The 25513-nt window shown below is 33.5% G+C and overlaps 5 protein-coding genes and 1 non-coding gene across 8 annotated transcripts in view; 3 read left to right on the forward strand and 3 right to left on the reverse strand.

The window, feature by feature from the left end:
• LOC121738071 overlaps positions 1 to 5035 on the reverse strand; it is a 28156-nt gene extending 23121 nt beyond the window's left edge. For 2 of the 3 annotated variants that reach the window (XM_042129903.1, XM_042129901.1), the window contains exons 1-2: positions 4866 to 5035; positions 4029 to 4171 (exon numbers count right to left, since the gene is read on the reverse strand). In XM_042129903.1, coding sequence (XP_041985837.1) covers positions 4029 to 4171 — 143 coding nt within the window. In that variant the 5' untranslated portion in view covers positions 4866 to 5035. The remainder of the gene's footprint in view (positions 1 to 4028; positions 4172 to 4865) is intronic. The other variant, XM_042129902.1, reaches the window with a different exon arrangement.
• A 2774-nt stretch (positions 5036 to 7809) lies between these two features.
• LOC121738006 lies at positions 7810 to 10121 on the forward strand. Its single transcript, XM_042129800.1, has 2 exons — positions 7810 to 7909; positions 9286 to 10121. Exon 2 carries the CDS (start codon positions 9289 to 9291, stop codon positions 10099 to 10101), a length of 813 nt encoding a protein of 270 aa, XP_041985734.1. The 5' UTR covers positions 7810 to 7909; positions 9286 to 9288; the 3' UTR covers positions 10102 to 10121.
• Positions 10122 to 10490: 369 nt separating this feature from the next.
• Positions 10491 to 25240, reverse strand: LOC121738076 (cuticle protein 19-like). The gene is made up of 7 exons (XM_042129907.1): positions 25145 to 25240; positions 22646 to 22668; positions 18824 to 18923; positions 18002 to 18093; positions 12355 to 12490; positions 11475 to 11561; positions 10491 to 10759 (listed from the first exon to the last, which is right to left on the reverse strand). Exons 2-7 carry the CDS (start codon positions 22658 to 22660, stop codon positions 10665 to 10667), a joined length of 525 nt encoding a protein of 174 aa, XP_041985841.1. The 5' UTR covers positions 22661 to 22668; positions 25145 to 25240; the 3' UTR covers positions 10491 to 10664.
• LOC121738075 (ommochrome-binding protein-like) lies at positions 14407 to 15827 on the forward strand. The gene is made up of 2 exons (XM_042129906.1): positions 14407 to 14455; positions 14839 to 15827. Exons 1-2 carry the CDS (start codon positions 14444 to 14446, stop codon positions 15646 to 15648), a joined length of 822 nt encoding a protein of 273 aa, XP_041985840.1. The 5' UTR covers positions 14407 to 14443; the 3' UTR covers positions 15649 to 15827.
• On the forward strand, positions 16818 to 17784 carry LOC121738073. The gene has a single exon (XM_042129905.1). It carries the CDS (start codon positions 16910 to 16912, stop codon positions 17747 to 17749), a length of 840 nt encoding a protein of 279 aa, XP_041985839.1. The 5' UTR covers positions 16818 to 16909; the 3' UTR covers positions 17750 to 17784.
• On the reverse strand, positions 19634 to 19706 carry Trnak-uuu. Its single transcript has one exon. It is a non-coding gene; the product is annotated as a tRNA-Lys (tRNA).
• Positions 25241 to 25513: the final 273 nt, after the last annotated feature.

Below are 25513 nucleotides of genomic sequence, written 5' to 3' on the forward strand. Positions count from 1 at the left end.
CTATAAAAGATAGAGGCATAAAATGTTCTAAGTAATTATAGATCTTTTAAATATCTACAAAAAAGTCCGCGACACACTATACCTATCTATGTTCAGTGAGGCACAATAACCATTTTTTTATTAAAAAATCTAGAATTTTTTTTGGACTATATTTAAATGCGTTTATTTAAATCATGCTATTGACCCTTATCAAAATAAATTATTTCATCACTAAGTACAGTTAATGTAGATAATATTTGGTCTTTGAATGATTAAAATTGGACGTTTGGTTTTAATGTTATGGCGAAATTAAAATATTACGATTTCTGCTGCACGTTGCGAATTGGGCGTCAAGGCGCGATGCGCGGGTGTGCGTGCGGTAGGGGAGAGATTTAATTATCAGTGCCACAGACTCGCCCGGAGAGTCCACGTAAATATTACCTCGATCGTGGGAATCGCAGACACAATAGATCTTCAATAGTTATGCGACAGCCGGGTGCTGCTTTATTGATTTGATATAGACTACCGTGCTTCATTATTATAATCCTAATTTCAAAAAAGCTTTAAAAGTTATGACTACGAAAGTAATATTTTTAGAACTTTTTAAAATAAGTTTTGAATGACTATTATTTTTGATTGCTATTATAATTAATTAATTTCTTTAACTATAAATCTCCAATAGCGGCAGCCGGCTGCCAGCATAACAATTGAAGATCTATTGTGTCTGCGATACCCACGATGCCGATGCACGATGGAAGTATTAATGCATATTTTTTAATCCACACTATTTCTGCTGAATATAGGCTATATTTAATGAGAGAAAAAAGGGAACCGTATTAAGTGTTAATAATTGTGTGAAAAATCTACCAAAATATTCCTTCTTGCTTATCCATACTAATATTATAAATGCGAAAGTATCTCTGTCTGTCTGTCTGTCTGTCTGTCTGTCTTGCTTTCACGCCAAAACTACTAAACCGATTGCAATGAAATTTTGTACACAGTTATTCTAGAGTCTGAGAAAGGACATAGGCTACATTTTGATGTGGGAAAATATCTTATTTCCATGAAAATATCGATGAAAATGAATTCGCATTGCGCGTGGCCAGCGCTCATCCCGGGGGTCCTGGGTTCGAGTCCCGCAGGCGGAACAAAAAGTTTTCAATGTTCCTGGGTCTTGGATGTGTATTAAAATAAAATTTCAAAAATCTTAAACATATTTTATGTATAATATTATAAAAAATCCAGAAATATATCGATGCAATGAACATTTTAGTTCTAATACGATTCAGCAGATGGCGTTTTAATTTTTACTTTATTGTAACATAGAACTAATCATACTTATTAGTTAGTATGTTTTTGTTTATCTATACTATAATATTATAAATGCGAAAGTATCTCTGTCTGTCTGTCTGTCTCGCTTTCACGCCAAAACTACTGAACCGATTGTAATGAAATTTTGTACACAGATAGTCTAAAGCCTGAGAAAGGACATAGGCTACTTTTTAACTGGAAAAAGGGGTTGTAAGGGGGTGAAAATTCGTAAATTTGGTCAAATTAAGTTAGTTCCAAAAACTAAAAATAGATGGCGCCAAGAGTCCCCTAGATCGCGCTATCGCTTGCTCATGCGTATTTCTATAAGAGGTGGTACCATGTTGAAATGCGTTTTTCGATTCTTTCGATTGTTATAAGTACACGTTATTAACTAATAACTCACCTACTAACTTAGATATCAAATTCAAAAACAACAGCGCCAAAACTACTGAACCGATTGTAATGAAATTTTGTACACAGATAGTCTAAAGCCTGAGAAAGGACATAGGCTACTTCTTACTGGAAAAAGGGGTTGTAAGGGGGTGTTTATGCGTAAATTTGTTCAAATTAAGTTAGTTCCAAAAACTGGAACAGATGGCGCCAAGAGTCGCCTAGATCGCGCTATCGCTTGCTCATATGTATTTCTATAAGAGGTGGTACCATGTTGAGTTAATGTTTGCGATTCTTTCGATTGTTGTACATGTTATTAAATAACTCACCTACCAACATAGATATCAGAAACAGTCTACCAATAATAAATAGTTTATGGGCATTGGGCAAAGCTAAGGTTGTGTAATGCATTATGCAGCTAAGTTGTGTAACGCTAAATAAGCTTTAAAATTTGGTATAAAAAAGTTTAATTAAGTAAAAAAAAATCATATTATGTGCACACTACACGGCTGTTTTGGGTATTTTGATTTAAGGGGTACCAGGGTTTTAAAAAGCTTTTGACACCAATTTTGTTGACACCGCGCGCTATAAACTGAAGTCCACGCGGACGAAGTCGCGGGCAACAGCTAGTACAATATATATTTTATAAGTATAATATATATTTATTATTTTTTTCGGTCTTTTCCTCTTTCAACTCGACTGGCACCTATACAACTTTGTCCTTGTATCGCCCAAAGGTTGACTGGTAGATAATGCCATACGACATTAAGTCCACCTTTGTACCTATATGTGCATAAAGTTTTTAAAATAAATAAATATGTAAATATAACACGCTGATTAAACAGATTAAATGATAACATTTGCATTACAATATTTTATTTCCCGTTTCGTGGCAACCCTGGCATATCTGCTCGGTACCTGTCATCGGTGGCGGCATCGTGCGACGTCAAAGGCGTTTCGTTACTGTAGGTATCCCTAAGTAGTCTGTGCTGTAGGCATAGATAATACAGATATATATATGCTGTAGGGACTAATATTGCTATACTGTGCTACTGTATGATGAAATTGCATAAGTGTGAGTACTGTAAACGTGCCAGCTTTAGTTAACTGACCTATATCAGAACTTTATCAAATGTCAAACAAAACTTTTTGTTAACTATGCTGGTGCTGCGGCTGCAGCTGCCTCTACCGTTTAAACATTGCAGTAATATATCATATTGATTTTGATCTAAACATAAACAAATCACTGTATAGGCGACTATTATAATACCAATTTGAATGTCAATGCAAAAAAGAAACACAGTGGCATATTAATTTGGTCGAATTACAATTTTTGTTTACATTAAGATTAAAATAAATTAAGTAAGCATGTAGAAAGAATGAACAATAACACAACACAGGTGCATAACGGAAAGAAGTTGGTCAAAATCAGTTAAAACCTTTAAGTCCAGAAATATAATGCAAGTGTTATTTTGTTAAAAAATATATTATCAATCATTATACACAAGATTTAAAGCAAACAAAGATACTGTTTCAATTTTTTCCCAACTCCTTTAAATTCAAATACAAAACAGCATGCAAATTACCATTGACATAATTTAAGCTCAAACATTTGAAACAAAAACAAAAGCACATAGCCTAGATTGTTAAAGGACCCATAGTGCTTTGGAAAACAAATAACAAGCAAATTTATTTGCACATAAACTGGCATACACTATACTGGGCTCGTACCATGTAACGGTTTTAAGACTCAAACAATCGTACGAGAGTCGTGTTGCGTCCTACTCTAACAAACGTGAAATGACAATGTTAGAGCAGGACGCGGCATTCTCGTCCGATTGTTTGAGTCTCAAAACCGTTTCATGGTACGGGCCCAGTATACCTTGCATAGTGCATACTAAGCCATTGTGTAGTTTCTCTATATAGTATATATTCAACATGTACCATCGAGGAAATTGATCCCTAGGCAGTTGACGGATCTACGTCATTTGGTCGGCTTATGTCATTTCAATGTTAGCTGTGATGGGTTTGACTTAACGTGACCAAATTACTTAGGTCTGCCATCTGCCTAGGAATCAACTTCTCTGATAGTACAATATGTCTCCTTCCCCCTTTTTTATCGGCACTCTAATTATTGCCTCTAGCGCTCACTATTATTTTCCTGCACAATAAAGTGTTATAGCAAAGTGAACTTTATTTTATCAAAGCTAGAGTTTATAATCAGAATGCAAATGGTGGGTGATAGGGACATATTTATTGAATACAGTGTACGGTCAATCATTTACTTTAAATTGTCAATAATTCATTTGGTCTATGGCAAAACAGGAAATTTACTAATGGGAACTTACCTCCTCGTCAAATCAATATTGGGTTCTCTATAGAGGCTGTCATGTAGAGACAAATAGTAGATGATACAGAATATTATAACCAATATAATAATAACTTGGTTCCGTCGAGATCTATACCACGCTTTCCTCATTTTGGCTGACATCTGTAAAACATTAATTTTGTTATAGCTTCAGTTATGGACTTGTAACTTTTAAGACAACTCTTTCTTAATATGCAATAGACTATGATGAAACAAAATGTAGGTACATGATATGTTCAAAAGTTTGTTTATCGCTTTGCTTACTTTATTTCAAATTAGAAAATAGATTATTTAAATATGTAGTTGTAACTCCTTGCTCCTCTATTTTGTTACATTTTATTGTCAGTGATAGGAATATGTGCAGTGCGCACATTCCTATCATTGACAATAAAATGTACCCGTTTCCTCCAGTCCAACTTAAATTACTGTTACCTAGTCTTCTGAATCAATGATTATAGACTTTTATATAATGCATTGAGGGAAAAACCGATACTAAGTCAACAGGAAAAATTTTAGGCAACGAGTTATAGTAAGTCACATCAACATAATATATGACCATAATAATATAGCAGATTCACATTATTATACAATTATAAACTACATACTAGCAAAAGGAAGCAAAATTCGTTCGCGGGAACCGTACATTTTTCGGTATAAAAAGTATCCTGTGTCCTTTCGGCTTTCCCGGGATTTCCTTATCTTCATACCAAATTACAGCAAAATCGGTTCAGCGGTTTGGGCGTGAAGAGGTGACAGACAGACAAGACATACTTTCGCAATTATATTATTAGTATGGATCAATAAAAACAATACTTACGCGTAAATAATATAAAAGAAACTTTTTCACAATACCAATGTCGCACGGATAATATCACATGACTATTGTGCGGTATTGAAATTTTATTTGCAACTGGTAAACACCATTTGTAGAAAATTATTATGCTTTATTTCAATAAAAGGCAAACAAAACCGCGGACCGCCCATAAAAAGTAGGTAAGCAAATCACAGATAGTATATATTTGATGCAAATTGAAATTTGACAACTTTTAGTATTTATGTACTACTCTGTGTTTGACTTCTTCTTCTTCTTCTTTTGGCGTAAGCCTCAACTTCTGCGAAAAGTGAAAACAGATGTCAACATTTGTCAGCAGCTGTCACCATGAAGGTATACTTTTTTTTTTTCATATAATGGCACTTCGGCTATAACCATGGCCAGTGTCGAGTATAATATTATGGCGGGAAAACAAAATTCTTTAATACAATTTTTTATATATTATCGTCAGGTCAGTCAGGTCCAAAGTCTAGTCAAAGTCTAAGTATAAAGTCAATACAGTCAAGAAGTCAAGTCGATCGATTCAGTAAAGTGGTAGGACGCTTTACTGAAACTTTTGATGGAGTTTTGGAGGGAACACAAAAGAGCACGTTTCTGGTTACTACATCACTTTCCCACAGTTGTGCACGATAACGAATATTTAATGGTTAATATCCTACCAATATTACACATTAAAAAACCAGATAACACAATTTTAGGAAAATAATATAAAAACACAACATCACTCTTTCACATTCTCCCAAAAAAACCTCGAAGGTATACTTATATCCTTAATCTATGGCTGTCATTGTGTCAGCTGACGTAGGGCGTGTTTCTAAATTTGAACAGTATACTAGTCAGTGTAATTTGGGCTTTGGCATAGATTTTAAAATTGGATTGGCTATTAGGACGTCAAATGGTGCTGAGGTAAACTGCTTGGAGTGTAGAAGCATCTAAAAGGGCCCATTCACGGCAGGACTGCACGGCAGTCCTGCAGTGAATGGGCCTCTCTGATTGGTTCACACTCGGTGTTGCCGGCCGGAACACCGAGTGTATGGTTAAAAACCACGAAAAAGAAAGAAAACAACAGCTCATCATCATCATTGATCAGTCATCAGAAATCAGAATCAACCATCGTTGTTATCTTAAACTCATATAATTTCAAGAAGGGGTCTGAATTTACTCACATTTTAATAAGCAATCCCACCAAAACATTAAATGTAAAAAGGAGCCAAGCCAAGCCAAAATATTGCATAGCCATGCAATATATCTATCGTAAAAACTTAAAGTTTTCAGATCACATTCAAGCCAAGCCTTCAACTTATTTTGTAATTTAAATCAACATTCAGTGAATTTATCAATAGTTTTCTTTATTTTATAATTATTATAGTGACTTGGCTTGATTTAAATTACAAAATAAGTTGAAGGCTTGGCTTGAATGTGATCTGAAAACTTTTTACGATAGATACGTATATTGCATGGCTATGCAATATTTTGGCTCCTTTTTACATTTAATGTTTTGGTGGGATTTCATTTCTTTTTTTAAGGTTTCTTTTCTTTTCAGGTCACGTAAAAACTTTTCTGTACTTAGCTTAGCACCCATTCTCTATCTCTAGGTATATATTCTAGGTCGTAAAATTAATTGATAATAACAGGTAGGTACTTCTACAAAGTAAAAATTCTATGACGATAGCCCAATAACTTTTGAACTTTCAGGAGGTTATTCGATTAAACCATATTAATTATACTCCGCAAACAAGCGATACCGCGATATAAAGGGAGTGCTACACCATCTATCGAGCGAGTATGGAGTGTACATCGTAATTCGCAGTTCTGATTTCATTTATATTTTAATCGAATTTAATTATCATAGTTTCATTGTTAACTTTGTTAACACTATTTTTCCTTTTGTACGTAAAATAATTATTATGAAATCGAAACTCATTTTTAATGTTCTTGCAAAGCCAGAAACATAAAAATCTTTTCTTTTATTTAATAAAGTTATTTAAGATAGCTAGATATTTTAATTTTTTACAAATTATGTACTTTTGTTATCGCTATAAAAGCTAATAGTCCAACTAAAATAAAATAAATGATTAATCGGGGGTCTCATACAACAAACACGTTTTTGCCTTTTTTTGCTCTATATCCATAATGGTAAAAGTAAGGTTTTTGAAAATTTCAGAAAATACTTAATTGTATTTCATCTTTAATAATAAGTAATAAAAAGTGCATAAACTTGTGATTTAAGGGGGGCTCCCATACAAATTTACGGTACGGAACCCTATGTACGCCAGTCCGACTCGCACTTGGCTAGTTTCATAATTTTTCCTTTCATTGTGGATAACGACCTACCTTGTTGCCAAATTTCAAGGTTCTAAGTCTGCTAGAAGTACCTTAGAATTTTGATGATCTGTCAGTCAGTGAGTGACAAAATGTAGTAACTTTGATCATCCGTAACTATTAAACTATTTATCGAAATATTATGTAATTTGGAGGTTAAGCTAGTTTTAATATTTGCTCCTAGTCACCGAAATTCTAAATCCCTAGCTTTGTTAACATCGAAGATGAAGGGGGTGTGAAAAAGCTGCGAACCGCTTCGAGAAAAGTATGCTACGGCCGTGCCTTAGCTAAAAAGCTTGGCTGGAGCACTGCCGTGCTCCCAGATAAAAACTGACTTCAAAATTCGTTATCTCATAAAACACTGAACCGATTTTGATAAAACTTTCAGTATTCCCTACGTTGAACAATACCTAGTACAAATAAAAATAATTACCTTTATCGATTATTATTTATTATCGAATATCATTTACCTAGATAGAAAAATCTGCAAACTTTTTAAAAAATATCAAATCAACTTAACAGTAATACGAGAGCCTTTTATTAGAAATCAGGGCACTTCCTGCTTTTTCGATTTCTAAACTTATACCAGTATTTGTTATATTATTGTTCATTATCAAATGTCCATGGCCCGTGACTTCAATCATTATTATCTACAAGGTATCAGTTAGTTTATGGCCAACGTATTAGCAGAAATAACGTGTAAATAGGTGAGTGTAGTAAAAAATTATTTAAAAAAAACGCATTAGAAAAATAATACTCAAATAATGTTCATATTATAGATGGAATAAACGTTATTTATACTTTAATTATTTTTTTTTTGATTATTTTTGAAAAGGTTTTTTTAGTATCAAAAGCGTATTTTTCAATCGATCGCGATATAAGAAAAGTGAAAGTGGTGATTCAAATGAAAGGGTCAGTGGTATGCAGTGTGCGAACCTTATTGTTTATACTGTGTTGTAAGATTACTAGTCATATTAAAAGTACACGCTGTGTGGTAAGTTCTAAATGGAAACAATTAAAATACTTGGCTTATAGTCTGTAATAAGTTTTAAAATAGGTATGCAAGGTGTCCGATGTTTTATACTAAGTATGTAGGTATATTATATTTAACAAGTAACTGTTATAAAACCGCTCTATTATTTTAGTTGAAATTTTAAAGTCTCTGCTTTTTAGGGTTCCGTACCCAAAGGGTAAAAACGGGACCCTATTACTGAGACTTCGATGTCTGCGGGGCTAAAATGGTCGCTTTGAAGAATCATGATAGGAATCATAATATGTTCATTTTTCTAAAATCGCAAAATGCAACTCTGCTTGCAATTCATTACTGTATTTTTGTACTGATTTGACATTTGTCAGTTTGACAGTTTTGACAATTCATTTGCTGAATTGATTGAGAGGAATTGCTAAATGTGACCATTTTAGCCCCGCTGTCAGTCTGTCTCCAGGCTGTATCTCAAGAGCCCCTATAGCTACACTTCTGAAATTTTAACAGATAGTGTATTTCTGTTGCGGCTATAACAAAAAATACTAAAACTAAAATAAAATACATATTTAAGGGGGGCTCCCATACAACAAAAGTGATTTTTTTCGACCTTTTTTGCCCTATATCAATAATGGAAAATAAATTGGGGGGCTTCCATACAAAAAACACTAAGTTTGGCCTATTTTTGCTTTATACGGTACGGAACCATTCATGCGCGAGACGCGAGTCCGACTCGCACTTGGCCGATTATTTGTTAATAATAATAGTTTTGTATTCTTTTAATCTGAGTTTAATGCTTCCCCGTACGGGCCATAACGCTAGCAATTTTAATGTTAGATACTTCACCCTCGGGCCTCGAATAATGAAATACGGTGGCACATTATTTTTTCGATTATCGAATTTGTTTATTCAAAGATCACATTGATTTAGAACGGAAAAGTATTATTGAGATAAAATTTAACGCACGTTGCGGAAGCAGAATGACACACTGTGATGAAACATAGTCAGCAAACATGTTATTTCATTGTCAGAAAACGTGACAATAATTAACCTTTTGACAAGTCAAGTGTGCTCAACTAATTTTAATACTTTTATTTTCAGATAATGAAGACGATCATCCTTTTCACCGTGTTGGCGGTCGCACGGGCCGACAAGCGTTGCCGGGGTATAAATTTGGGTGATAGATACTACAATTTGGACATACTCAAAGATGGCATTAACCATCTACACGATCTGGCTATCAAAAACCAAGACAGCGCCCTCTATTTCACATTCGAAGACCTAACCAACGTACCAGCCAGGTTTTTAGGATGTTTCGATATGAATTCTCATAATGCCACAGTCATAGATGGCATTAGAAACGCGACAGCAATCGCCATAGATCCAAAAACTGGTAAAACTTTCGTCGGTGGTGCAGATGGTTTATTCAAGATTAACGAAAGAAGAATTCCGGAAAGACTACCTATAGTTGACGACATACAGTACATGCATTTTAAGGATGATTTGTATTTTACGAACAAAAGAAAGGAAGCATACAAGTTTGTTGACGGTAAAGCTATATTATTAAATGAATTACGAGGCCTAGAAGTCGAAAGGCTAATAGTAGATAACGACAACAATATATTTTATACTAACAACAAGGAGTTGTTCAGGATAAAGTTAGGAACAAGAGCTGTAAACACACATGAAGAACATAAGGCGGACTGCTTAGCTACCGACCTCTATTATAAGCCGTATATTTGCACTAAAAACGGTCTTTACTCATATAACAAGTACAAATATGTATTTGATAAGGAATCTGATAATTTGAAGAACTTAAAAGCGATAACTTTTAATAGAGTAAACGAACCGATCTATGCGGTCTATGATTTGCTTATTAAGTTGTCACTTAGTGAAATCCCATGTTTTGAAGATTGAGGTGCCATATTTTAAGTAAATTATGAAAGATATGAAGATATTATTATAGGAAAATATGCAAAATAGTCGTATCAACGATTGTACTATGGATAAATTTTTCTCGTGGCTAGCTAAAGTTTGCATTTATATAATAAAATATGATGAAAAGATAGATCGTAAATAACAACAACATAATGTTATATATTTATTTTATTATTACAATAGTACAAAAATTACAAACTAGATAATACTATTATGGTAAAATGTCAAATAAAATTATTGGTATTAATTTTTTTATGCAAGTTATACTACGCTTAAACACTTTTGATAGTTTTTAAAATTTATAGTTAAAAAATAAAAAAATATAATTACCAAAAATATTTTTCTTTTATTTTGCCTTTAATTTTAACTGTTATCTCGAAATAACTTCGTATAGTAAATTTAATATCTTTGTACATAATGCTATCGTTTTGTTAATGTCGGTAACTTTAATTTCAATGTAGCCGCCATTTTCATCCTCAATGAGTTCAAATATCGAAACTCGTAACATTTGTCAGCTATCTTAGTTATTACTGCTGAAAAGGTCATTTATGATATCCAGGAGGTCCATATGAAGTGGAAGGTAGAGACTGGAAGCCAGAGAGAGAGCCGCCAAATTCAGGAGCGTTGTAGTTGTAGCCTGCAAAAAAACGATTCTTGATTTAAATTCAAATTTAAAAAATGTAAGGTTTTTTACAGCAGTATTGCCACCAATAAACAACAGTGTTAAATAGATAAACTACTTACTGTAAAAAAAACGAGGGACTAAAAATATTGCCAATAATTTTCCTTTAAGAATCCGTTACCAATACTCTGTTTTAATTTATTTTGTGAAAAAAATCTAAAGAAGATATAAAACTCGTCTTAATTAATGTGCTATTGAATTTCTTTATTGCATAGCCGTTATACACTTTTAATTACTATACTTCATTTCCATTCACATTGATGTAAATGGAAATAAAAACTGAAAGTCGACTAAATTGATATGCCATTGTTGTTTATTCCGCAGTAAATACGTCACATTTAAATTAATAGCATTATAACCGCCCACACTGACGCATAATCCAAAATGAAAGTTGAAAAGTATAAATATTAAAATATAGGGGAGTAAATTTGCGTACCGACTGGCAAAAGTATTAAGAACATGACTTATCTATATTTTGTCATATCTACAGCTCGACCATAGCTCGACAAGGCTTTATATGAACGTGGCAAAAAAAGGAACTAACGCTGCCATCATACAAAAACGTAATTTTTGACATTTCTCCTTTTATTCAAACCGCCCGCGGCCATTCGCCCCCGCTCACGTTCATTTAAAGCTTTGTCATTTAAAATTTGAAGTTAGAATATCGTACCTTGGTTAGCGGGTTCAGGGTATCTTGCTTCGCCTTCGTACCTCACATCAGCGTGGTACCCGGTGAGCCAGTCGGCGTGGTATGTCACTGAAAATGTCATTTTTATTTTTGTTATTATAATTTTTGTAATGATTCTACAAAATACCTCGTCAAAGTCAATACCAGTTTTCGTTATTGATATCGAGCAAGAAAGAGCAAAAAATATAAGAAATTATTAATTTTTAGTTTTTGCTCTTTGTCGTTATAGTGGCACAAAAATATCAAAATTGGTTCATCCAACTATCTAACTACAATGCCAAGGAATACTATAGTCTGTCAAAAAAGTGAAGAAATTAAAAAGTGGAAACATCGTAGTGTCATCCCTTTCAAATCAATCTAAGTAAAAAGGGATGACACTACGATGTTGCCACTTTTTAATTTCTTCACTTTTTTGATAGACTGTATTTTCGAGGTTAAAAGTCACATGACTATAAGTCTATGATATATCGATATCTTCTGAATTCATATTCTTTTCTATTCAAGGATTGCTTGTAATGTAACCATCAGATAAAGACTTCGTACTAAATGACCCCTCTTAAAGTATCTTCACGTATCTCCTTTCAACGTCTCTCAAAGTATCTCCCTACCTTTCATCCAAATCGGTTCGTCAAGCGTGGAAAGGCAACAGACAGACAGACACACTTTCACATTAATAATATTTTAGTAAGCATCTCTTTCTATTGCATGTATCTTACCCAGGGCCGGATTTATATTTTTATGAGTAAAGAACTAAAGACCACTTTAATTTTGCCGCCCCTATACGAACTCTACCGCCATCCTAGGATTCTCTGCCGCCCATAGGTCATGGCCTGTACTGTCCATGTAACATAGCTGATCTTACCTATCTGCGTTCTCCCATCAGGAAGCTGCACCCTATACTCGCCCCTCACGACATTCCCATCAGACGACTCTCGTCGGTCGTAGTCGTTGCCGGACTTGTAGTCCTTCACCGAGTACCCGAACTCGTATGACTTGGGCTGGAAAGATGAATTAATAAGAAATTATAAAAAAATATATTAAAAAAGAAGAAGAAAAATTGGCGCGCGGAATTCATAAGATTTTTGAATTAATTTATTATAGAAAAAAAGAATTAATTTAAAAAAAACCGGCCAAGTGCGAGTTGGACTCGCCCATGAAAGGTTCCGCAGCAGCAGTAAGGTTTATTTTTATGAAATTAAGAGGTTTTTGAGTTATTTTCATATTTCAGTTGATTTAATGAAAGTCATTAATTTGACTTTCACCATTACCATTTATGACATATAAAAAAAAACTACTGGCTAGATCTCGTTGGAACCAATTTTCGTTGGTAGTTTTTGTAGTAATGTACATCGTATATTTTTTTAGACTTATCATGCCCCTACTTTTGAAGTTAGAGGGGGTGGACACACATTTTCCAACTTTGAAAGGGTGTCTCTCGCAAACTACTCAGGTTAGAAAAAAATGATATTAAAACCCCAATATGATTTTTGAAGACCTATCCATAGATACCCCACACGCATAGGTTATATGAAAAAAAAAATTTTGTTTCAGTTGTAAAATTATTAATATTTTTTCCATTTTTGTATCAAAATCTTAAAGCGGTTCACAGACTACATCTACTAACCAAGTTTTAATAGTATAGCTCTTATAGGTTCGGAGAAAAGTTCGTGTGACATACGGACGGACAGACAGACATGACGAATCTATAAGGGTTCCGTTTTTTGCCATTTGGCTACGGAACCTTAAAAAGAACGCCGAGACTTCAAAGGTTTTTGACTCGGAACAAGTTATTGTTCCGAGGTTTTTGAACAGGAAAAGGCACAGAGGAAAAAGATAAATTAGAAGGCAAGTGTATGTCACCAGTAGCTTTAGCACGGCCACCAGTAGAAATGCGAAAGTATGGACAAACTGTGGAGATAAACTTAAGGTAGCGTTCCGATCTTTTTTCGTTTCCAAAAATTCAATTAAAATGCCACTTTATGACAGACTATAGTTTAAAAATGAAAAATTCAAATAATATCCTACTCTATGACATATACAGCTATAGTCTGTCATAAAGTGGCATTTTAATTGAATTTTTGTCGGTCGCGATTGGCCGCGGTAAAGATCGGAACGGCACCTTTAGTTTATGTCCACAGTTTGTCCATACTTTCGTATTTCTACTGGTGGCCGTGCTAAGGCTACAAAACCAACCGAAACTACAAAATTATACATTTAAATATTATCCCCGATCCCATCCATGATGGCCACGGGCCAACTAAATTTTATACAAATTTTGAATAAGCTTAAGTTTCAAGACTTGTTTTGTGTTTTAGACCAGAGATCTACCCAGAGATTGACGAAGTATCAAGCTCCAATGTCATCTTCCAAATCTGATCAACGGCACTCAACGCTGTCAACACGATAGACATAACTACGTTTGCTGATAACCTATGACGTCGTGGAACAGAGAAGTCCGTGGAGTCGGCATTGCTTTACTTTTTTATTTGTTTTTTTTTCAGGGTCAGGGTGACGCGTTGATGCATTTCAAAAATTTGTATGTATGTAATATTCATAATATTATGTATAACTGAGGTATACTATAATATAGTACCTAGAAAATGTACAGAATAACCTCAGCGTCTGCATTAAAGATTATGAAAAATATTTTTTTTTTTTATAAAAAAATGCATTTCATATTACTTCCTTTTAAAATTGACAACATAGTTAAAATCAATGCATTTTAACAGTTTTTATTAATTAGTTCATAGTTCATGTATAGCCTCATACAGTAAAACAGACACTTTTGTGTTTTGAACAATCAACAAACTGAAATCAATTTATTGATCCAAATTCAATCTGTATTTAATGCACCAAATATTTAATGGTACCGACTCAATCACATCTCTGTTATCAATACCGAAAATTACATAATTAATAAACTAGTAATAATATTGCTTCGCGGCGCAGAAATGAAGACGCTTGTGAGTCAAAGATTATTTACTTAAATATTTAACTTACGAAAACATTACAAACAATTTTAGAACTACGTTTTATTTAAATTTTATTAGTTTTTTTTTTCAATATTGGCTCATACGTTCCGTATAAAAACAGTTAAAAGTATTTTTTTTAATTATGTCGTCAAGTATGCAACTGGCCTTTCGCTTTTTACTTGTTCATATCGATTTAAGACTTAGGGCAATTGTAGCGTAAAGTTTCTTTTCAATTAAACCTGTGGTCGAAAGTTCTTTGTTGTAATATAAGCTGCTTTGATGAGAATTTATTAATCCATGATCTTAGATCTCTCAGTCTTGATAATAATTATGTTCGCTTTAATCATATAATATTATTTATTATTTATTTACAGAAAAAAATTGTGCTTTTATTATTGGCAACCACAAATTTTGCATTACAAGAAGAAACAAAATGTGTACAAATAACTATCGACGGAGTTAATTATGTACAAGAATTACTTAAAGACAACGTTGACAAACCATACAACCTAGTTATAGACAAAGAAAAAGACATAGTGTACTTTAGTTATGGCGTTGATATAGAAAAGGACGAATTTAATGCAGCCTATATCAATTTAGTTACGAAAGACTTCGCTACAATCGCTGGAGTAAATAACGGATTTACACAAGCAGTAAATAAGAAAACCCACGAAGTCTACATAGGTGGTAGAGATGGTATTTACAAGTATAAGGTAGGAGGAAAAGCTGAGTTAATAGCAGAGAAAGGTACGAATATATGGTACGTATATTTCGATGATATACTATATTTCTCGACGTTTCCATCTCAATTTTTATACACGTATGATGGAGAGGTAAAAAGATTTTCAGAACTGGAGAATACAAATGTAGATCTTTTTGTATTAGATGGTGAAGATATATATTTTGTTAATCGCGAAGGCCTAAAGAAAAAAGCTAAAGATGACGACATTGAATTAATTGAGGAGTTTGCTGAGAACTACCCAAGGTGTTTAATAGAGAATGATGGTGAAATCTATCTTTGTATCAAAGATAGTGTGTACAAATTGAAAAAGCAAGAACAAACTTTAGAGAAGCTATTCAATATAACAGATAATATGTATGGTCTAGCTATAGACGATGATGATAATATTATTTATAGTGATAGTTCTAATGTGTATCGTCTTAATAAGGATAAGGCTTGTTAAGAATAAGTGGGTAATGGAATTCTTGAAAAAATCTGGAATATAGGATATCCTTGTTTACCCAGTTAGACGTTAGGTCATTGGTCTTATAATGAGGTTGGCACTCCTGAATATAAGCCAGGTGGGCTGAATAAAATTACATAGTGTTTAGTTAAGATTACAATAAATTGATTAAAAATTAATAAGACTTTTATTTTTAGTGTTAAAATAAGTTAATTGTTTTCTTCACCCACTATTTTAATATCATATTATTTAATATGTTTTAAGTATCTCCTAAAACAGCATTTAGTCATCATAAGTATTATTTATTTTATTTTATTCGGAAAACTTACAGCTGCAGAGATACAATTGAGATATACGTAGTACTTATAATAATATTATGTCAATGCATTTAGTCTTATAATACTATTTTATAACAAAGACTTTGGTTTTATGGAGTTTAAAAGAGAGTTTAGGTCAAAATTTTAATTTTTGAAGCTCAGATTTCTTCTATTACGTTATGTGTCCTAAACTCCCAATATTTTACACAGTAAATGGCAGATCCAAATAAAAAATAAAGAAAAACTATACAGCCAAGTCATTCATTTCGACACAATAACTCAATTGCAGTTGATTAATCATAATTGTTGAATACATGTCATCAAAGTAGCCAATGATATGCAACTACATACCAAGGTTGGTTTGCATTAAAAACGAATACTAAGTAGACACTTGGTTTGGGAGAGCTTCGGCATGGATTGGTCGGCTCGACCAGATCAATACGGAATATCATGGTATGCCAGAAAACTGGCGCTTACGTTCACCAAGTACCTGAGGCAATCTCAGGGTATATGGGATTATGAATATTTTGAGAACCAGGACACTAATTAACAACAAGGACTCTGTTGAAACAAGCATCCATGGGTGGCGCTATCACTTGCTATCAGGTGATCCATCTGCTCATTTCCAATGGTTCAAATAAAAATAAAAAAATCAATTTTTCGCATACATAATAAGTTGAATTCAACAGTTGTTTACATAATTTTAATATTTGTCCTATATACCCAGTGTGTAGTGTAATATTTACTTTTACGCGCAATAAAACTTTATCTACTGACCTTTTACCTTGATTTTCTATCTCATAAACAAGCGTAAACTCAACGAATTTCCCTGTAGGCGATCCTGATTAGCAGTAATTCATACCTTTAACCTCAACGAGATAAAAGAACCGAATCATCTCTTAACTCAGTGTAGCAAACGACTCGTTGAAAGAGGAACGTTCAAAATGTTGTTCCTTCTACTCTTTTTACCGTGCACTGAGGCAGTGCTACGCGTAATCGTAGCTGACACACCAGTGAGAAGAATCGGCAGCAAGTTATACAAAGAAGAATTGTTGACGGACGAATATAAGGACGCTAAGGAACTAGCATACGACTCAGCAAGTCGAAACCTCTATTTTATGTACATGGATGATAGTATTCAGAATTCGGGGCGTGCATACGTGAATGTCATCACGAAGAAATCATCGAAAATATACGGAATAGAGAAGAATAAAGCGACAGCGGTCGATCACGAGTCAGGAGACGTATATTTCGGCTCAGAAAATGGCTTATACAAGTACGATCCTATAGAAAATCTAGCTAGCAACATAGGACTATTCAATATCAACATATTTAAAATCATAATTAGAAGTAATGCTATGTATTACATAGACGCAGACAATCATACGATATACAAAGTGCTAAACAACGGAAAGGGAACAGTGAAAGTTGCAAATGTTGATTCAGTTATGGAATTCGAGGTGGATTTCGAAAATCGAATACACTTCGTGACTATGGACGGTGTATTTTGTTTGAAAAACGGTGAAATCATCAAAAATAATGACATTAATATTGTGTACCATTACATCAGTGATGAGTTAAAGACTTTTGGTGTGTCCGACGACGGCTTATACGAGGTATATTGCAATGGAACTGCGAAAAGGGTAGCCGATTTAGATTTTTTCCCGAAAAGTATAATTTTCGGCGACTACGGCGACATTTTTTATTCGAGCGACAACAAAATATATCGACTGAAACCTATACACAAGTATACTGTGTATAATATACACAGAAATACTTTATAATAGTACTATTTATTAAATTATTTATTTGCATAGTTTCCATAGTTTTCTTTATTCCGTCTTTTTTCGCAGAGTTCCTAAAAATTTTGAAATTCGAGCAAATGAGGAAGCCATAGACAATTACTTAGATTTATTTAAGTTTTTTTTTTTTTGTAAAGGCGACCAGCATAAAACTGAGCATAATATTTGAAATATTTTTAATTTTTACACACAGAATAATTTTTACGTTAAGTTTTTTTTATTGTTAACACGTACCACTTCATTTTCATGGTGATGATTGTGATGGTGATCATATTGGCTTTGATCACCGGAGTGCGGCTGTTGATAGTTGTATCCATTGTTGTAGTCTGAAACGAAAATGAGCCTTATTTATTATACAGGCTGTAACAAAACTCAAAAGTAAGTTTCGTTACTATTTAAATTGATACGGTATTAAATCACTTACTTACCTACCTAATATTATAATATTGGGGGTCTATTCTGAATTACCGTATTTTCGAAGTTTCAAGTTTCAAACTTTCAAAAATCTAAAAAATCCAATGCTATACTTTCTTACATCAAAATTATTAGCCCATATTTTATTTAAGATGACCAAACCCCTCCCCTAATGAAAAGCCCAATACAATAGGGATGACGACAAGGTCAAAGATTAGCTGATTTTTTAAATAAAATAAAAACATAGCGATAAAATATAAGTATTTCCAAAATTTCAGATTCATAACTTATGTATTTTTTTTTGTTACGAGCCTTCAAAGTTGGATAGTCAAGTCGATTTTTTTTATAAAATGTCTTAATTTTTGTATACCATTAGATAAGTTATGCAATTTATAAAAAAAAATCTTATGAAACCACTTTCATAAACGCAATATTTAACATAGCTTTTAAACAAACTACCTAAGCGTGACGTCACAGTTAGGTAACACTTTGTATGGATATCTTGGAGAGTTTTTAAGCTATCAAAGTCATTTTTTCACCGATATTCCTATTTTTGAATGGTCCTTCACTTACCAACAAGAAAAAAAATTTCGTCATGCCTATTCGCTATACCGAACATGATAGTTACAATGTGTGTTATACCTTGTCTTGGTGGTAGATAGCTGGTAGATGGTGCAAAAGAATTGTATCTGGATGGTGGTTCGCATGAGGAAATGGTGAGAAGACTTAGTATGCCGATTATCTGAAACAGAAGAATATTCAGAGTTTCTGTCCTTGTCTCACACGTTAAAAATGTCAAGCAATAGACAGAAACAGTAAGATGTTTTTCATTGGTAAGTAATGTTAGACCAGCACCAAGAGTGGAAAATGGTAGACTGGTACGTAAGTACTAAGTACTAAGTAGTATATGATCAAGGTGTAACAAAACTAAGTGATAATACTTTAGGGTGTGTATGTGTTCCTCGCAAAGAGTTCACTGTGAAAGTAGCAGCGCTGAAAGACCAATAATTATTTTTTTCACTTTTGTATGGGGAATCTCGTGACGCTGGGGCGCTTGCCCATACAATAGTGAAAAAAAATGTTGGTCTTTCAGCGGTGCTACTTTCACAGAGAACTCTCTACATGGAGCACATACACACCCTAAAGTATTAATATCACTTAGTTTTGTTACACACTGTATAGCTGGTTTTTTTTTCTAACTTTAACGAACTTTTCAGTTTAGTTCTTGTGTCTTAAATCTAGACCTAGATGACGCCCGCAACTCTGTTGCACCAAAATTTGTTTAAAGTGCAGGAACCTTCCTTTTTCTTAGATAAAAAGTATACTATGTCCTTTCAAAAACACAATCGGTGTAAAGAGGTAACAGACAGACAGACTTATTATTCTATGCTTCTTGAGAATGAAGTTTTAACTTCTGTGCTTATTGTATTAAGATTTATGCACAAAAAGTACCGCCCGAACAGGGACTTGAACCCTGGACCCTTGGATTAAAAGTCCAATGCTCTACCGACTGAGCTATCCGGGCTATGTACTCTTAGACGAAAAAACGCTTCTGATTCATTTGAATAAGAAATTGTTCTAATTTTATAACCAAAATGGAGGTCAAGTATGACGTCACTGTCTCTAATTAAATAACAAAAAAAAAGTTTTATGCGCCTGCGCAATTTTTGATATTTGAATGAATTTATTAAATATTCTAAATACAGTGCGAGCATTTTTTATTTAGCGCCTAGACTAAAACGGTCAATGACATCTACCGCCTCTTTTCGCCGAGTACAGTATCATAGACACTAGACAGTATTTAATATATTATTTAATTATGTATAACAGTCATTACAATAGTGATGTTCTGTGTCGATAGTTTCATGTCGATAAAAAATATAAACATTAAAAAAAATTAATGATAATATTGCTTATAATTAAAGAGTCTCAGATTTATTTTTTTTATTTTAATGATAATAAAGTGATATAAATAATAAGGTTAGTAGGCAAAAAAATTAAAGACAATATTTTTTGTAAATCAGCGCAAATTACATTATATAAGTACTGGTGGTAGACCTACCTGCGTCAGACTGGATTAAATTTTGGTATTTATAAAATAAAAGGCACAGGGATGATGACAAGGTCAAAGATTAACAAATTTTGTGAATAAATTAAAGAAATCACGGTAAAAATAAGTGTTCCCATTTCAGCTTGATATCATTTGTATTTTTTTTGTTATGCACCTTCAAAGTACAAGTCGAATTTTTTTCGATTAAATTTCCTAATATTCGTATAAGTACCATTCGATAACTCATGCAATTAAAACAACACAACGTACAAACTACGAAAGAGTGACGTCATACTTTCGTAGCACTTTGTATGGAGCGTTTCGGGCAGGTCTATTTTATGAGATATTTGAATTGTCATAATATCTTGGTGAATTTTTAAGCTATCTGATGCTGATAGAGTCATTCTTTCAGCGATGTTTCTATTTTTAAGGGTCTTTCAATTACAATTATGAAAAAAAAATTATTATCATGCCTAAAGATAAACAATGTTTTAAATTGTAAAATTTTAATCAAATAAAAAATTTAAATTTTCAATACACAAAAAATAATTATAAATATCACAAAAATATTTTTGCTAAAAAAGGGCACCATACGAGTTTCTTGAGTTTGACTCAATTCTTTTTTTTCTTCGAAAATAAAAGGTTTTCGCATGCTGCCTCGCAGCTTCCATATTTCGCAATCTATAACAATCCCATCGCTATAATTATCCCCCTGGCTCGTGTAGATTTCGGAACGTAATTGCTGACCTTGCACCAATTTCTACTAATTCGTGGTATACTGATTACTGGCACGGACACTGGCTAAAGTTACTGTATTTACAAGGTATGGGTATTATAACGAGCAAGACAATGAGAAGTGTCCGAAGACTTATTCTAAATTCTAGCCCTCTCAGGCTCTCACTAATTAAAATATTTGTTTGCTTGTCTTTGTCTGGAATGGCAGAGAAAAAGTCACATGACAGACGGACGTTCCAAAAGCATATTTGCATTAACCTTTTCTAAATAATTTTTAATTTCCTTTTTTTTTCAGATAAAGCCCTTATAAGTACGATTTCTGTTTTTTTTTTTAATTTTGCTCTTTATATTTCTTTACTTATCTGAAAAATCTATAAAAAAGTGGGTTATTCTGTCCGTCTGTTACAATATCTTCAAAATTTAACCTCCAAATAATTTGAATGAAAAAGAAGAAACTTTCAGTCCCAATTTTACACGAAATATTTCTGCCACAAAATGTATGCAAATTGCACCATAAGCGGTTTTCTGCGTATAGTTGTGGACTTGTGGACAACATCTAGTATCATTCATATAAGATTGTATGTGATTTCATGTAAATTACACGGACAATACTATGAAGAAGCTAATCCGCTCTCACAATTATATAAATTGCTACCACAATACTTCCCACTGTACGAAGGCCGATGTTTGTCTGTGTATTACGTCTAAATCAGAAAAAGAACTTGCACTTCGGGAATGCCGAAAGAAGTAAAAAAAAACAGCAGAGGGCATACATTTTAAAAAACTACAGAGCTATTACTAGGCAATTAATATAGCCTACTGGGTGCATCCATACTATTATTATAAATGCGAAAGTCTATCTGTTACCTCTTCACGCTCAAACCCCTGAACTGATTTTGCTGACATTTGGAATAGAAATAAGTAGTTTGAGAGAGTGAGACATAGGATAGTTTTTGTCCCAGAAAAATGTACGGTTACCGCGCAATAAACGAATTTTGGAGCAACGGAGTTGCAGACGTCATCTAGTGAATTATTCACTATAAACGATATACTCGTAGATGAAACTGATAACATGCTTTGTAGTGCGTGTAAAGACCGGAACAAATGTGTGTATTACACATGCAATATTGTTATTGAAGGTTCACACAGTACAACAGCAATGAAAGAGTCCCTAATAACCATATTATAGGTCTACCAGAATCATTGGATAAATTTTTATATTTGCATGTTTCACACACAGAATAAGCCGCTATAAGGAAAAAAAAGGCTAGAGTCAATTTATATTCTCACTTTTTGCCATCAGATTCTGGTAAACCTATATTTTATTTTACCGGAAAACAAAACAGTTATTAAGTAACAATATGACTAAATACATAAGAAGAAGATACATAATTACTTTACATACACATTTACAGTTAAAATTGTAATATAAGTAAAGGGCACTCTGAAAATTATAATTTATTATCATTAACTACGTGGTGGAAGTAAGGGGAAAAGTCTCTGGGGTGTGCATGAGTGCCCCCTCCCCGTCTGTATAGATTTTACTATGAAAGAGCAATTATTTTACACTAGGACGAAGACCCATGAAAATCTCAAAAAAATTTCACTAGCCGCTGCTACAAGAGCAACAAGGGACACATGACTGTCGGAAAGCACGATGTCAGAACTCCCAAACGAACCTGAATATAATCCATGATTTAATCTGAAACAATACAAAAATATTATTAGCAAAAAAATATACCTTTAAAACCCGTTATTCAAGAGATAGGGCTCTTATCTCTATTGAACAATTATTCTCTTCCAAGTTCCATTCCTTGTCCTTGCTTTAAATATGACTATGAATTATGATGCAATAGTATGTGTCAACGTTATTTAGCAAATTATGGTATGCTAACGCTATGTCATAAGGGCGTGCATATAAGATGACATAGTGCTACTAATTATAAGGTTCTAAGAGTTATCTATTGACAAAGATATAGGTATTGTGATTATTAACTTAGCGTAACTTTAGTTCTTCCACGATAAACGAGCGAAAAATGGAGTAGAAGGTGCATGAAATCTTCTTGACATTGTTATAATTTTATGGAATAACTAAAAAAAAAACAAAGATAAGCCTGATTGACGATTTTAATTTTTGACACAGCTACTTCTATTACTGAGAGGAATCCAAACATAACTCATATGAAACTAAAATAACTGGCTGTAGGATTATATGATGCTAAACTCTAAAGTGAGTATAATAAACCCTAAGAGCCAGTCCACACGGCAGGTTGCGTCAGCGTTGCGTCGACGCAGCGCTGCCGTTACGTTGTTTTAGATACAAATAAGTAATAACCAAGGTGTTTACACGGCGCGCTGCGTCGTGACAGCAACGCGCAACGCACACATGACGGACAGCAGCCCCCGAGACGAAGCGGGAGGGGGTGTTGACTTTAAGCGCGCGTTCAGACGTGCGCGTTTTCTGTGCGTTTTCTACTCGCGCGGATTCATCATTCATAGCAATTTCACATGTGCTGAATCCGCGCGAGCAAAAAACGCGTAGAAAACGCGCACATCTGAACGCGCGCTAAGACTGCTTCGTAATAACGCTGCGATGACGCAGCGCCCGTGTGGCCGGCTATCGTCAAACGGCAGCGCTGCGTCGACGCAACGCGCCGTGTGGACCAGCTCTTATACAAGGTGTAACAAAGCTAAGTGATAATACTTAGCCAGGCTGACCTAGGGCTGCGTTGGATCCAGGTATTAAGTGTATATACTTATCCGTATCATCAAGCATTTCATCTCATTATGAAAAGTCTCCACGATGTCAATGCCACGGTTAATAATTTGCAATTATGTAAAACGTGACGTGAACATAATAACTGATGGTGGATCTCGCTTTCTACGTGAGAACTGATTGTTTCACCGTTATGGCCCCTTCGAATCCTGGACTTCAATATACAAGATGTAACAAAACAGTGATAATATTTCAGGGTATATGTGTCTCTTATAATATAGAGTTAACTGTAAAAGAATCAGCGCTGAAGGAGCAACTTTTTTTGCGATTCGTATGGGCACCGCCCCAGTGTCATGAATTTTCCCTTACAATAGTAAAAAACGTTGCTATTTCAGTGCTGCATTTTTCACATTTTTGATCTTACATTTTACCATACACAATCTAAAGTCTAAAGTATTATCATTATTCATTATATAGTTTTGTAACACCCTGTATACTCGACGTTCCGTGCCCGCGGCAATAAGTCACAGGAACCGTACCTACATATTCCCGCAAAAATTTAAGCTATGCCTTTTCCGTGGTCTATACATATTATATTCTGTGCCAAATAACACAAAATTGCTCCAAAATTTTTTCGAAAATTTTCTCTGATCATTCGTTCCTTTTGATCGCAGCGTGATGTTATATTATTATAGCCTATAGCCATAGAGGAATAAATAGCCATTCATAAATGAACTATCTAATACAAAAACAATTTTGCCATTCGAGCCGTTCAAGCAAACTAACAAACTCTTCAGCTTGTTAAAATAAGTATAGATTTAAGTTAAACTCAGATTATTTAAAAAAATATATTATAACTCAAGTCACAACTATGTTGAGAAATCAAAAAAAAATATCTTATGTCATCTATGGGTGTTTAGATTTTTAGCTTTTGAATAGTGTGGCGCCGATTGTCGGATATTTTGTATGGAATTTTAAAATACGCGCTTCTAAAAAAACTCGTATCAATTAATATGAAAATAAGTTAGCTATAATATTATTAATAAAATAGAAAAAAGGCGCTACTTCATAGTTCATAATACTTATTAACTATTATGTAAGTAATTGCAAACAAAAATCTTCTTTATAATACTAATAAGTACTTAATAATGAAATATAGTCGATATGGTATCGATATCGACATTTCAATTTTCACCAAATATCACAACACTATAGTTTGACACAATAATTTTTCTTTTTCACTTTTTCTTTAATAAAAAAATTAATCTTGTATTAATTTCAGTACCAGAGCTTTAATAATCATAAAAACAAATATATATATATATATATATATATATATATATATATATATATATATATATATATATATATATATATATATATATATATATATATATATATCGATAATTTCATTACTATTAACTAAAAAGTTCCTAAAACACATTAAAACACAGGTACATACGTTTTGGCTCGAAATCAGAGCTTCTTCACTAAAAAAAACAACCGCTAATGACAGCTCGCGTCAAAATTTTCCCGCGTATTTCAACAATGGAACGAACACACGCACTTTCAACAACCGACTGTGTTACAGTTTTGCGAAATGGTGTTTTTATAGAGCGTAACAAGAGTCCATCTTCCAAATTATCTTTTAATCTAGCCCTTTAGTGGTAGATGAAATTTATAAGTCACGATATTTGTAAATAATGATACAATTGTTACAAGCGTATCTAATATCTATCTATGGCAGTCAAGTTTCAAAATCCACATCATCGCTTTTCGAAAACCGCAAGCGTTTGTAGAATTTGGCAATTTTCTAAGAACTGGATTTGTG

This window comes from Aricia agestis, chromosome 22, assembly GCF_905147365.1.
Source record: "Aricia agestis chromosome 22, ilAriAges1.1, whole genome shotgun sequence".
NCBI classification, from domain to species: domain Eukaryota; kingdom Metazoa; phylum Arthropoda; class Insecta; order Lepidoptera; family Lycaenidae; genus Aricia; species Aricia agestis.

Coding starts and splice junctions, on each gene's coding strand:
- LOC121738076 (XM_042129907.1), bottom strand. Junction 12,491..18,001: donor ATCACCATGAAAATGAAGTG/GTACGTGTTAAC, acceptor TCATCTTTCCAG/CCCAAGTCATACGAGTTCGG. Junction 11,562..12,354: donor TGATGGGAGAACGCAGATAG/GTAAGATCAGCT, acceptor TGACATTTTCAG/TGACATACCACGCCGACTGG.
- LOC121738073 (XM_042129905.1), top strand. CDS start 16,910: ATGTTGTTCCTTCTACTCTTTTTACCGTGCACTGAGGCAGTGCTACGC.
- LOC121738006 (XM_042129800.1), top strand. CDS start 9,289: ATGAAGACGATCATCCTTTTCACCGTGTTGGCGGTCGCACGGGCCGAC.